At 44.0% G+C, this 13,644-nt stretch overlaps 1 protein-coding gene across 7 annotated transcripts in view; it reads right to left on the minus strand.

Annotated features, from left to right (window-relative positions):
• Positions 1 to 12,789, minus strand: part of SH2D4A (SH2 domain containing 4A) — a 71,978-nt gene extending 59,189 nt beyond the window's left edge. For 5 of the 7 annotated variants that reach the window (XM_037813395.1, XM_037813394.1, XM_037813393.1 and 2 more), the window contains exons 1-2: positions 12,408 to 12,501; positions 7,483 to 7,858 (exon numbers count right to left, since the gene is read on the minus strand). In XM_037813395.1, coding sequence (XP_037669323.1) covers positions 7,483 to 7,663 — 181 coding nt within the window. In that variant the 5' untranslated portion in view covers positions 7,664 to 7,858; positions 12,408 to 12,501. Of the gene's footprint in view, positions 1 to 7,482; positions 7,859 to 12,407; positions 12,502 to 12,723 lie in introns of those variants that run through there. The other 2 variants (XM_037813391.1, XM_037813396.1) reach the window with 2 other exon arrangements.
• Between the last annotated feature and the right edge of the window lie 855 nt (positions 12,790 to 13,644).

Below are 13,644 nucleotides of genomic sequence, written 5' to 3' on the forward strand. Positions count from 1 at the left end.
AGTGTGTGAAACAGGCCATGTGACTGAACATATGTTAAGCCACAGGGGATGCAATGCTGAGGTCAGATATCCACCCTGGGTTCTTGTCTTCTTACACTAAGCAGAAGGTTTCTGATTAAAGTGTCTTCTGTGCAATGTATCACTGATCTATTTCATATTATTGCTTGAGGATACATTAAACAGCAGGCTGTTCAAAGCAAGATTTGTTCTTTATTTTGGGACTTCATAGCCATTCTCAGTGCAATGAACACTTTCTGCGGCATAATAAAGTTCTAAATAGAGATACTCAGAAATAAAGAAAAACAGAATCACAGTCTCCACTATACAAGAAGGCAAATGTATCATTCAGAATGAAACTGATCTGACACTATTTTCACAAGTGGAGAAGCAGCAAAAGTGTCAGCCTGTTAATAAGGGAAGATAAATTCTAAATATGCCCTGGTGGAGATGGTACTTAGTGCCAATCCTGGCAAGTTGTTGCTCTGTTTGAGGAAATGCCAAATGGTTCATTAACTTTAGAAAGCTGTCATACCTCATAAAACCCCCTTTATTACAATCTCTTGGGGCAATTAATAATCGTTTTTACTATGTCCATTTCTCAACCTTCACCTAAGGAACGTGCTACCATCACTTCTGACAGCAAGAGTAAGACACCAGAGAGGATGAGTGGCAGAGGGCCAAGGGGAGGCAGAGAGAAAGAGCCCAGAGATCCCCAGCAGCTCAGCACAGCATGGTGCTACATATTCTCTCCCCAAAAATGGTCTCAGAGAGCACTGCTGTCTGCAGCAGGGCAGGCAATGACTCAGAGGTAAAAGGCAGTGCTCTGAAGTGGGGGAGAGAAATCCCAGCATTGCACCTGAATAGAGGAAGGTGCTTAGGAACTAAATTCAGAAAAGAGCACTAAGGGAGGGGACAAGCTAAGAGAGAGGAGGTGAGTGACGAGGGTAATGATGAAAATAAAGAAACAGTGACTCTCAGGTAAGAAAAAAGAAAGTTAGATGCAAAATGCCAGATTTAACCAGATGCCAAAAAATGGGCTTTTGGCAGAGTGGCTCTGGCCAAAATCTCTGTTCTAACTACTTCTCACCCCCCCCCCAGAGCTCATAAACGAAGTCGGAAAGCAAAGAGATTGGAAGGGCCTTAAGCGATTACACATACCTCCCTGAGGCGGCGCAATGGTGGAGAAGTCACTCTAGCATAAAGAGTGTGCACTTTAACCCCCTCAGCTTCATTCCAGAATGAGGGAATGATTATTAAGGCCTTAGCTGTTGTTCATTCCACAAGCATTTATTGAGCAAGATACAGCACTAGATGCCGCAGGGGCTACACAGATGAAACAGACATGGCCGTCCCCAGCAAATAACTGGCCATCTATGAGAGGCTTAGGTTATTGATTTAATTAATTTTTACTGAGTATCTACTACTATTGACAGGCACTGAGCTAGATGCACTAAACAATTACAAACCAGCCCCAGCCCTCATGGACCTTACATTCTAATTGGAGGGAGACACTGGACAATTAATTAATTATAAGAGTAATACAACCTGGGGGGGGGTAGGCAGAGCATGCTGTGTTTAGGAAGAGGAACTAACTAGTTTGGAGGGTCAAGGTATTATACATTATAACCACAATAGTAGATAGGAAGATCTTTTTTTAAGTACAGTAACGATTTAGAAGAAAGGGAAATTGTTTTGGGAACAAAGAGAAGAAATAAGAAGATCCTCATTTTGGGTCTCGGAAGATGGGTATGAATTTTAGAGAGTAAGGGTAGTTATCACGCTGAGCACAAAGGAAAGCATGACCCAAGATCAGAGAAGGGAACCAAGCAGGGGGAGGGGCTTATAGAGAACAGACAATTAGGGTCTCAGTCACAGAGCCAAAGGGGGCCTTGCAAGTCACCTGGACATGTGTGGCACAGACAGGACCATGCAGGGGGGCAGAGGGCCACATGGCAAAGTGTCCCAGACTCCTGGCTGAAGGATTTAAATTTAGGCCTCTTAGAATCCCAGTTTTACTACTATCTAATTATGTGACCATGTATATGTCACTTTACCTCTGAGCCTGACTTCCTTCTTTGGTAAAACACAGGTGGTAAGTCCTACCTCACAGGCCTGTCAACTGGTAAATGCTCAAAAAGCCTCCATTCCATGTCCTTTGTCTGATGGACCAATGGTGAGCCCATGGATGTTTCCGATCAGGCGGTGCTAGGATCAGAGAAGTGACTTTGGAAGCTCCATCTAACATCGATATCAGGATGGAACCTGGTAGTATGAGGTGGGTGTTCTGTGTTTGTGAAGAGCTGGGGAAAGACTGGTGGAAAAAAGCCCAGGAGTGAGGTAACCAGGGCCTGATGTACGGCAGTGGTCAGAAAAAGGACAGTATAAAAAGATAGTAAAGTTCAGAAGGCTGAATCAAGGAAGGCCACAAGGAAGAGAACAAAATTTTGAGACTCACTAATGGGGAAGATAAGGGGCCACACAGAAATAATGACACACAGAAATAATGACACAAAGAAAAGGAATTGTTTAAGGAGTGAGATAATGAGCTCGTTTGGAAACACAGAGTAACTTATTCTTGAAATCCACAGTAGATAGGTGAAATTTCAGCAAATATCTGAACTGCAGGCCTGGAGTTGAAAAGTGAGGTCAAAGACTGGCTAGAAGAGTTTAGGAATTACTTTATGTATAGACATCATTGTCAAAGCCACTGGCATAGATGAGATCACAAAGAGAATGAAGTCTAGACGGGAACCTTGTAAAAGCATGTGCTTTATTCAGAAGGGAAAAGAAATGGAAGGGAAAAGAGAATCCAAATTTTTTAAAAAAGAATTCTGGTGACCAAATAAGGAAAAATGTAGGAGCCTGGGGAACATGCACTGCCTTGAATCCAGGAGAGGAAGAGGGAGGCAAGTGTCAAATGCTGCTGAGATGCACAGTCAGCAAAGACAAGGACTGGAAAAAGTCTTGGGCAGTCTCTGACTTCTATATTTTAGAGAGATAGATGGAGGCCTGGCTACAAAGGCAGAGGACAGAAAGGATGGTAAGAACTGATGGAGGCAGTAAGTATGAGCTCCGGAGAACTTTATTCATGAAGAGAAAAAAGAGAAGACTCAGTCATTTGTTCAACAAATATTTCCTGAGCATTGTGTATATTTCAGAGCCTGCTCTACAAGCCTACGTGATGGAAAGAGCAATTTAAGCGCACAGACGATTGAGAGCTTTCTTTACACAGGGGAATAGGGGAGAGTTTTAAAGCTGGGTCATTGGCAGGGGAAAGAGTAAAGATGCCAAAGACCAGGCCACGGGATAACAGGCAGATGAAGGAACAGAGGAGAGGTGAAGACAGAACTTGTTGACTAGGAAAGGCGGAAAGCTCCTGTCGGGTAAGAGAAAAGTTGAAAACTGATGTACACAGAACCACAGCTCTGTCCCCAGTGTACCTCCTTCAGGTAAAGGCATAAATTTAAGGGTTCTCTTAGGGCTTGTACTTAATCTAGTCATACTTTAATACTGTTTCAGGCATTCTGGACTTTCCGTCTACCTCACCTTGAAATTATGCACTCTTTAATCAGAGGACAGTGTGGGAGGGATCTTTTTATAGCACTTCCATTTAATTATATGTTTATTTCCCCCCCAGTCCTTCAATCATGTTTATACACTGCAAAGCTCTTCACGTTGGCTATCTCAGGGATTCCTGAAAAGTTCTTCCGGAACCAACTTTTCTGAAGCAAGTTAGAAAAGTGGGTCAGTCCTGCTCAGTACTCTGCCACAAAGAACCTCTAGGACAGAGACATAGCCACACTTCATCTGCAGGGAAACTGAATTTCAAGTCTGGGAGGTATTTTCCCAACTTGGGGCCCATCTAAAACCTCCAACTAGGGCAGTGTTGAAAAATATCATATAAAAAGGGAGTGACACACATCCTCGGCCAGGAAATGACCAGGTTTATTCCAGCCTTATATTGTAGGCGAACAAAACACTGTTTTGTTTCTGATTTATCCCCATGTGGCAGGGTCAATTAGAGGAGGAGGTGGTGGAGACTGGAGGCACCCCTAGGGACATCTCCTCAGGTAAAGGTGAAGGCCTTCTCCCAGGGACCACCCAAGGCCAAGACTCCGTGCTTCTAAGAGTCAGTACCTGGTCTCCATCCCAACTGGATCGGAGTCAGAAGGACAACCACAGTAGTAGAAAAGATGGGGGTGGGGGTCAGACAAGAGAGAAGGAAGAGGAAGAGATTAGAATTACGTCCTTGTCCCCACACACAGGACTGAGCAAATGGAAGCCAGAAGAGAATCAACACCAGGGGCCTCCTAGTATGTGCCAGGAACTATGGTAAGGAATTTACATATTAAATACACTGCGGCTATCATCAGGGCTGATGTAAGCAGGGGCCCACCAACACCGAGGCTGTTAAATACTGAGATACTTCCATCAATTGTTACCCCAACTTCCCAAGTCTCTCCTACCACTCTTACCTCTCCAGGAACCGTTATGAAGCTCCAGTAAAGCTCAACATTAAGCATATTTGTTAACAGTACAAGCTTTGGGAGAATCAGACCTAGAGTCTACACCAGCTCTACTTCTTACTAGCTATATGCCCTAGGCAAGTTAATGAATGTCCCTGAGCTTCACTTTCCTCTTCTGTAAAATGTAAATAGTAATTCACACTTCAGGGCGTGGCTGTGATTATTTAATGGTGTAATACATTTAAGTGCTTAGCTCAGGGACTGATATACAGTGAACTCAATAAGTGCTGACAGATGCTACTACGATCCTCTGTTGCAGTGCTGTCCAAAAGTGAGCCACATACATAAGTATAAATTTTCTAGAAGCCACACTGAAGAGCACAAACAGTCGCTATTAATTTTAAAACTGCATTTTATGTTACCCAAGATATCAAAATATTATCATTTTGATATATAATTGATATTAATATAAAATTATTAAGAAGATATTTTACATTATGTTCTTTGTACCAAGTCTTTGAAACCGGGTAATTTACACTAACAGCACACATCGATTCAGACCAGCTGCGTTTCAGGTGTTCGTGGGCACCTGTGGCTGGCGGCCACCTCACTGGACGCAGGGCCCGAGCCCTCCAGGTGTGCTTCAGCATGCAGTGCAGGTCCTTAATTCTCTCCCTCTAGGAATCATCTTTTCCCACTATATTTTGAATTGATTTTCTAATCTATCACAAAGTTAAATCCATGCTTCTGTCTGTCTTTCAGCCCTCCTACCTTAACCTTAAGACTACTGAAAGGTAGATAAATTCCTGGGGTACACAATACACAAATACTAGTGATGCTCTCTGAAAACTCACCACAGTCATCTGTATATTCATAGAGAAAAAATGACCAGATGACAAGGAAGTAACTGCTAAGTGATAAACTAAGATGGAGTGAAGGTATGGGGGTGGGCATAAGACATATTTAAACAGCCAAATGAAGGACAACCTCTGGGGGTGGGCATAAGACATATTTAAACAGCCAAAGGAAGGACAATCTCCAAAGGTGCAGCCTAAGAACGGCTAAGAATAAGCCACACTTAAGTCAGCTCAGTATAAGCCACGGGGGGTGGCAAAGATCACAGGCCTGAAAGGAACAGATGCACACAGTGAGGACACAACAAATAAGAGCTTGAGGCTTAGTAGGTTTGCAGCACAGCTAGCACTTCTGGTTAGAAACAGTCATTATAACCATCACCTTATACTATCTGTGGCTTTATCTTTGAAGACAGAGCAAGAAGAAAGATAGATAAAAGCTATCTTTTCAGGGGAAGTGGGAGAAAGACTCTCAAACGTTTTCCTTTTCTGTATTCAGAATGGGGACTAAACTGATGCAAACTGTATTTTTCCAAGTGTTAAATTTAAAGGGGTAAGCAGTCTCTGACATGAACTATTGATAGAACTTTCACCGTGTATATTAACATACTCTTTTTATGATCATGTAACTAATAAAGTAATACGGGTTTTCTGAAAGGTAGCTTCAAAACTCTGGAAAGGAAGGATGTAAGCAAAGAAACCGAAATTATATTCTTGTCTAAATCAACACAAGGAGACTAATTCAGCAAACAGAAGCCCAAAGCTTAAGAAAGAATTGGGGCCATCGCCATTAGGCACAAGCGTCCTTCAGACATCAACAACCACCAGAGTCACCCTGCCACACCAATAGCTTGTGTTCACAATGAAAATGGTACCCACAAGAAGCCCGGTCACATATGAGAAACTCTGGCAATGCAAGACGCGTAAACCAGTTCAGAAAGATAAAGGGGTTGTGCTTCATTTTGGACGTGTTACTTGTCTAAGGAAAACTTTTATTTTGGATAGTGCAAAATAATGTGAAATCCAACAGATCCGGGCACACATTAGCAGTATGACCTTGCATATAGTACTTAACTTTTTTGAGTCTAAATTTCTTCATCTGTAGAATAGGACAGTTAGTGCTGACACTGCAGAACTTTTGTATCAGATAAAATGTATGTAAAAGTACTTTGCATAGCATCCGACAGAAATTATTTAATAAACAGCTGTTATTGCCACTAGCAATAACAATAATAATAAATGAGATACTAGTATTTATTTTCCTGTCATTTATTAATTGAAAAAAAATTTACTGAAAGGCAGTGTAAGGTAAAGGTTACTAAACTGACTTCCTTTTTGGATCTGTATCTATACCATCATGCAAGTAAGATTAATTTTTTTCAATCGTTGAAAGCTTAAATGATTTTATCAAATTTATTTTTCCTGGTTTAATGAAAAATGAGAAGAAATTGGTCTTTAATGCCTATGTAAGTGACAATGAAACCTGTGTCCTTCTTTAACAACTTAGGAATCTATCCATGACAGAATGCGTGGGGGTTGGAGACACATGCTCTTCTATGTTTGTGCATGTCTATGTTTAAGGCTTGATGTACAAAGAATTCTTTCCCCATGATTTCAAAAGGTCCTCTAAAACAACCAGGATTTTTTCAGTCATGAAGAAGTACATCTGGAAAACTAGCTCAATTTTTCCCTATTCAGCAGTATCTGCATTTTAAGAGGGGGTTTCCCTAAAAAAAAGGATAACTCAAAGAAAAATCTCTTGAGGCCTAAGAAATGCTAATACAATTACTATAAAGATGCTGATAAACTCTATATGCTGGTAGAATAGCAGGTATCTGTGACAACGAGTATTAAAAATCTTCCTTAATACCCCACAAACCAAACCCCACAGGTGACTTCTTACATCAACTTAAGGAAAGTCTGGTTTCACTTAAGAGCTCTGCTTAAGGCTGTACAACTCCACAGTAATTGCTGTGTCTCTGTGTGTGTATATGTGTGGACTTTAAGTTGATAAATTGCACTACTAGAATCTCAGTAACATTCAGGATCCATAAACCAAATTGGAATTCACACCTGGCTTGCTTGTGACTAGTGTGAAATGTTAAAACAAGCCAAGAGCTCCTCTACTAACACGTTCACAGAAGAGACGTGGCTAAGTTTACCTTTTTTTGGTCTGGATTTCACTGGCAAGGACTCCTTTTTTTCCATTGCTGCTTCTCTTTCTTTCCATCGTCGGATCTGTTCCTCCCTCATCTTGAAGAACAGGATCTGTTTCTGCTCTTCACTGAGCTCTGCCAGTAGATCCGGATCTATGTACATCTCTGATAGTATCTGTTTCAGCATCTTCGTAGTTCTGGAGTCTTTTACACCTGTGGCAAAAGTTCCTGAAAATGGCTTCCAGGTGTGCCTCCACCTGGGCTGGAAGCTGGGTGTGCCCACAAACCTTCACACAGCCCAGCAACCCAGAGCGACTGATTCAGCAAACTGGCTTCTGGGATCTAGCACCAAAGATCCTATCCAAAGTGCCATTCACCAAACCTATAGAGAGAAAAGCCAAAAAGCACACGTTAAAAGTAGAAACTGGGCAAGAACAAGTTTATACGAAGAATAAAGCTTAGAGGAAATATAGTATCACTTTTCATTTCAGGGGAAAAGAGTAGAGGAAAAGCTGAGGTATGCTTTGTTATGAGTTTGTGTAACTTCTATCCCGTAATTTCCAAAGATACTTCATCAGAAAAACAAAACAAACCCTAAATTTATACAGGTCAATCTCAGGGAAACAAAAAAATTAACAGAGGTTTGGCCTTCTCTCAACTAAGCAAACATATTATTACCTCAGAGCCTAACAAACCACAACTGTATGGCTGAGAGAAAAAAAAAAAGGTTGGGAAGAAACTGAATGGCTCTTTCTACACATTATTACAAAAAAAAAAGCTACCATTTTTTGAGATTTCACAGAGATTTCACCCCAAGCCAAACCAAACCAAAGCCATGCTTGAGGAAGAAAAAGGAAGAAATAAAAATTAAGCTGCGATGCCATTTTTGCATTTTTCCCTTGTAAGTAGCACTTAAATAAACACAAGTATATACTGTCATCTTCACAAAAGGACAGTGTAACTTCCAGTCAACCTATTATGGCCACACAAACAGTGCAGGTGCCGGTGAGAACATTCGCCTACATTCTGGAAGGTCACCAGGTTTTAAGTGTACCTCTTCCTGATAACCTAATTTAATAAAATCTAAACTTATAGACAAGATGAACCAGGGAACGAAGAGTTGACTACGTTCATTACAAAGAAGCTTTTGCTTTAAAAAGAATTTATTAGAGGGCTCTTTTAAATACAAGCCATGAACTTGCAGAGGCACAAGTGATTTAACAGTAGTTCTGTCTGGGGGTGGCAATTCCATTGATATTTCATTCTACTTTCTACACTTCTATTTGGTTGATTTTTTTTAACAGTGAACCTGTATACTTTTGTAATAAGAAAGAAATTATATATATATTTACATTTTGAAAAAAATACTCTTAATTTGTTTCAAATATAATAGGATTTTTTAAAAAAAACCATATGCGCCCAACTTTTCAGGAATACCAATGTTGGAAGAAGTTGACTAATAATTTGGTGCCAATGATGCCTCAATAATCTCACCATCTAGCATGCCCCTCTCAAATATCTTGTTTCTCCACACTAAGTTCAAACGCTCAAATTTCAAACTAGTCGCACCATGGCTGCGATAGCTTTGGCTGCTCTTATTTCTCTGTTTGCCATTATTAGGCTAGATTTGTAATGCTCCTCTCACCATCCAGGAGTCCCCTTCAGCTTCCCCTATTACCCTTTCCTTGTTTCTTGACTTACACCCAGCCTTTTGAGACAAGCAAGCTCAAATAGCCTGGGTACCACAGAATGGTTTGCAAACATAGCACTCTGATTCACTAACTGTTCATTGGGTAGTAGGGATCTTTATTGAGGCTAAAACTATTCTCAAAAACTCCAACCTATAATCTCCTACAGTATGCAACCACAAAAATTCAAGTGGAAAAAAAAAACATTAAGAGACAACCTAAAAAGAATTAAAAGCATCGTCCCTGACTCTAGCTCAGTCAGGCTTCCCACTTCGTAGCCTCCCAGGCCAGCTTTGTATTTTGCTTTCAGGTAACAGCCACATTACAGCCAAGTGTAATGCTTTCTTTACTTTTTGGTTCTAACAGCTTCTCAAGAGGTGGGGTCAATTCATCAGCCGGGCTATTGCCTGTAGAAGACACTCCTCTTCAGGAAGGATTTGGTTCCTCAGCACATTTGACTCCAGTGCTCTGAGATGAAGTGGTAAGAAACCTAATTCAATGCACCCTTGGCATTCCAGTAAATGTCCTTACGTTGGCACATTCTGTGACTCTAATGATGGACTCACACAGAAATAAAACATGGCAGAGAATGAGCAGCTCAGCGAGGCTTGAGGCTTCTGGTCTGTTCCCTATTTTGAGTGGGGTCAATCTTAGCAACAGTAACGGGGTGGGTAAAGCCTAAAAGTGCCAAATTCACATTCTTCTGCCTTCACCCCCCCAATACCCAGAATCCTTCAGATAATAAGAGCTCACATTTATCGCACCAGGCACTATCTTAAGCACTTTACACGTATTAACTCATTTAATCTTCACAATAACCCTTTGAGTTGGGTCCATCATTATCTCCATTTCACAGATGAAGAAGGAGGGGCACAGACTGTCAGAGGCTGGAAAGTGGAGGAGCTGGGCAGCCTGGCTCTAGAGTTTATTTGTGAACCCAGAATCAAAACATCATCAGTACATGGTGGCACATCTGAATTTCAGAATGAAGACCAGAAACTCTTGAGGCAACAGAAATGCTAAACTGAATGAAGACTGCAAGCACCTCTGGGGCAGACGCCTCATTGGGATCACTTGTACACAAGCTTGAGGTGGAAGACAGGCATTGAGATGACCCCCACCCCAGAAAGGACAGCAAGGAACTGTCATGCTGGCCTAGGTGTGAATGCTGTTTGCCAGCTTTATCACCAGCACAAAGAACCTCTGCATTTTCCCCTCCCACACCATCAGGTTCAGCACCAACAGTACAGCCTCTAACATGTGTGATGAGTTGTATCGCACCTTTGTGATCAGATGCTCAAGCTCTTTTACCGAGTTTTTGTTTTGTTTTATGTTGCCTTTGTAGCAAGCATGCATTTCTGGCATTAAAGTTAACCAGAGGGTATTAAAGAAAAGACACTGGCTGTATCATGTTCTCAGAGAATACCTGGGGACCCAGATGACAAGTGTCTGTCTTCAGGCTGTTAAATGGTATGCGTGCCTCTGCTGCTGCTGAGTCACCTGTATGAATTAACTCTTTTCCCCACAAGGCTTTGTGCTGATAAGGACAATGAGCAGGGCACTGGGGCCTGGGCTCCCAGCTCTGCCTTTAAGGAGCTGTGTGACTGAGCCCTCACTTCACTTCCCAGGGCCTCAGTTTCCTCATCTGTGAAATGAGGGCCAATTCAGTCTTTGAATCTACATAACTTGCAAACTGTGATATAATATAGTTCGAAGCTATGGAGACAAGTGGAACCAGGGTAGAGGAAATAGAAATAAGGAAATTAACTAATCAGGTGTTTTCCCACTTTTACTCCCTGACAACAATCATCACTGATACTGATTCATAGTTAAATAACTCCCTACTATATTAAGTGCAGCAAACTTCCAGTTATTCAAGCTCCAATAACATGACAAGTTTAATTAACTCGGTTTTCTTCCTGTACAGCATTTTCTCAAAACAGAGAAATGATGAGCAGCAAACTCCCCTCTGCTATTTATCCCAAAAACCAATTTCTAAAGGGACATAGGATCTGTTTAGTTTCCCACAATGGCCACAAATTTCAAATACCTTGCACAGCCACTGTTCTATAATTTTTTTTCCTTTAATCATTGAGCTTCCCCAACCCCCACAAAAGGCCCAAAATCTGAGATACTTAAATAAATATTGTGATATGGTCAGTAAAATTTTAATAATAAAAGAATAGTTTTGAATTCTAATTCTTTGAATACAGTCAACCCTGTTTTCAGACTTTCAGTTATCTATTCTGCAAAAAGACTGTTTCTGAGGATAAAATGAATTACCAGAGGTGACAGCAATTTGGTAAGTTGTTTTATAAACATGTACCATTCTTCAGAAATCTGAATTTACTGTAACACACAGATTTACCCAAAGAATTCCACTCTTATGCCAAATCACTGCCCACATTATAGCTTCCTCTTATTTATTGGCTTTTTAAAAATAATCATATTCATCCAAGCCACTGTTTCTGTTAAACAGGCAACCAAATAAAAGTCTTTTGTGAGACGAGGAGAATTCCAGTTTACAAGAGGTGCAACGCTTGCTGCTTCTCTGAGACCCTTGGCAGGTCAAGAAAACTGAGAAAACTTACGAATTCTAACTTCTCACTGCGTCTCCAACCCCCATTCTGGCACCCGCGTGGGTCTCACGGGCAAGACCGGGCAGTGGTGCCCATTTAGTTGAGGAAGGTCATCGCGGAGTGGACTGGGGCTACCACCTAGGTCTACCTCCTGCGCGGGCCGGCTGTGCGCCCGAACCCGAGGGCCGCAACCGGGACCCGCAGCGCCAGTGCCCGTCTAGCTCCCACCCCACATGACTGCGCACCTGCGTGCGGACGCGCGGGGAAACCATTGTGCGAGTGCGGCACCGGCTGAAACTACTTCCCTGGGACTCTTCTGGAAAACCTCCTTGAGAAGGAAGTCAACATAGCCCTGCCCACACGCAGTGTGCGCGCGCAATTGGGGTGGGCGCCCTGAGGTCGGCGGGTTGAAGCGCGCGGGTATCCCAGAGCGTGCAGGGGCTGCGGGAGGTGGCGTGGGAACCGGCTGGCGCCCAGAACTGTTCTGCCGGAATCTGGAAGCTACGGAGCCCAAGAACCCTCCTACGCTGCCAGTCCCAAGGCCGCCCCCATCCCTCCAGTGCGCACATCCCCGCCGGGATCCCCAGAACTTCCCACTAAGGCCTCCCCCTCCAGGCTACTCCCCAGGACCGCAAGTCCCCCGGCCTCAGGGGCCGCCGCTCACCCTGCCGGCTGCTCCAGACATCCGACACCCGACACCGGACACCCGCCGCCCGCCGCCCGCCGCGGCCGCGCTCGCCGGCTCAGCCCCACACCTGAGCCCGCCCGGGGCGGGACGGGGCGGGAATTGGGGGGAGGGGGAGGGCAAGAGGAGGGGCGCGGGACTCGCGGGACGGAGACTTCGCCAGGCCGGCCCTTCCTTTGCTGCCCTGCCTCCCCTTAGTTCCCGGCACCTACCACTCTTCCCCTAGGGGGACACTACCCACCCACCCCCCATCCAGCCTCACACACTCTTCTCTTAACCCCACCCCAGCACTTACCTGTTTAGTGCCCGGAGCTCTCCTGGGCAGGGCGCCCCAAGCACCAGCCACGTCCAATTGGGCCGCCAGAAATTGTTGGGGAAGGGAAGGAGGGACAGGCAGAGGCGCCTGCGAGCGGCACAGACCGGCTGGACAAACACTCAGGCCAAGATGTTGGCAAACAGAGTCCCTCAGCCCTGGCCCGCCCGCGCCGCCCCACCCACGGCCCACATGCCCGGGGACTGACTGGGCGCTCGCGGCCCCACCCGGGCGCCTGGAGAGGCTCCAGTGCAGTGCAGGCTTGGCTGCCTGCTGCATCCCTGGCGGGCTTGTCCTGCGCGCGGACCCCGAGGTTCTTTGGCCCGGGGGAGAATAGGGAGGGGGATGGAGGGCAGCAAGGCCACCTCCTCCTCCACTCTTATTTAATTGGGGGTAGTGACCGCAGTTCTGTGACGTCTTACATCTATCCGGTCCTTCGGAACTTACTAATATTGGCAGAACGTGGAGTTTCTTGCAAGGTGCGGTCTGTGGCGGCCGAGTAGGCCCTTTCAGTTACACTGACTGGGTCCCACGGACCAAGCCGGCTCAGCCTCTCAAGTTCTCCTCCTGCATCTCTGGAGCTTACTTCTGTTGTTGACATTAAGTAAATGATCAAACTGAGGGCACTTGTAAGTATAGGTGTGGTTTTGCCCAAGGAGGAAAGGAAGGACAGACGTTGGGAAAAACAAACAAACAAACAAACAAAAAAAACGGAGTTGAAAGAAAACTGGAGAAAAGGAAAGGAGGTAAAGAAATCTTTTGAATCAGCAAGAACAGGTTAGGGTGGTTCATGAAAACTGTTAGGGAGGAGCTGACTGACTACAGAAAAAGAAATCTTGAAGGAAGTTCGGCAGAAGCAGAATGGAAAGTTTGGAAGATATTGTCCATTGTACAGCAGCATTC

The sequence above is a fragment of the Choloepus didactylus genome, chromosome 20 (assembly GCF_015220235.1).
Source record: "Choloepus didactylus isolate mChoDid1 chromosome 20, mChoDid1.pri, whole genome shotgun sequence".
In the NCBI taxonomy this organism is placed as follows: Eukaryota; Metazoa; Chordata; class Mammalia; order Pilosa; family Megalonychidae; genus Choloepus; species Choloepus didactylus.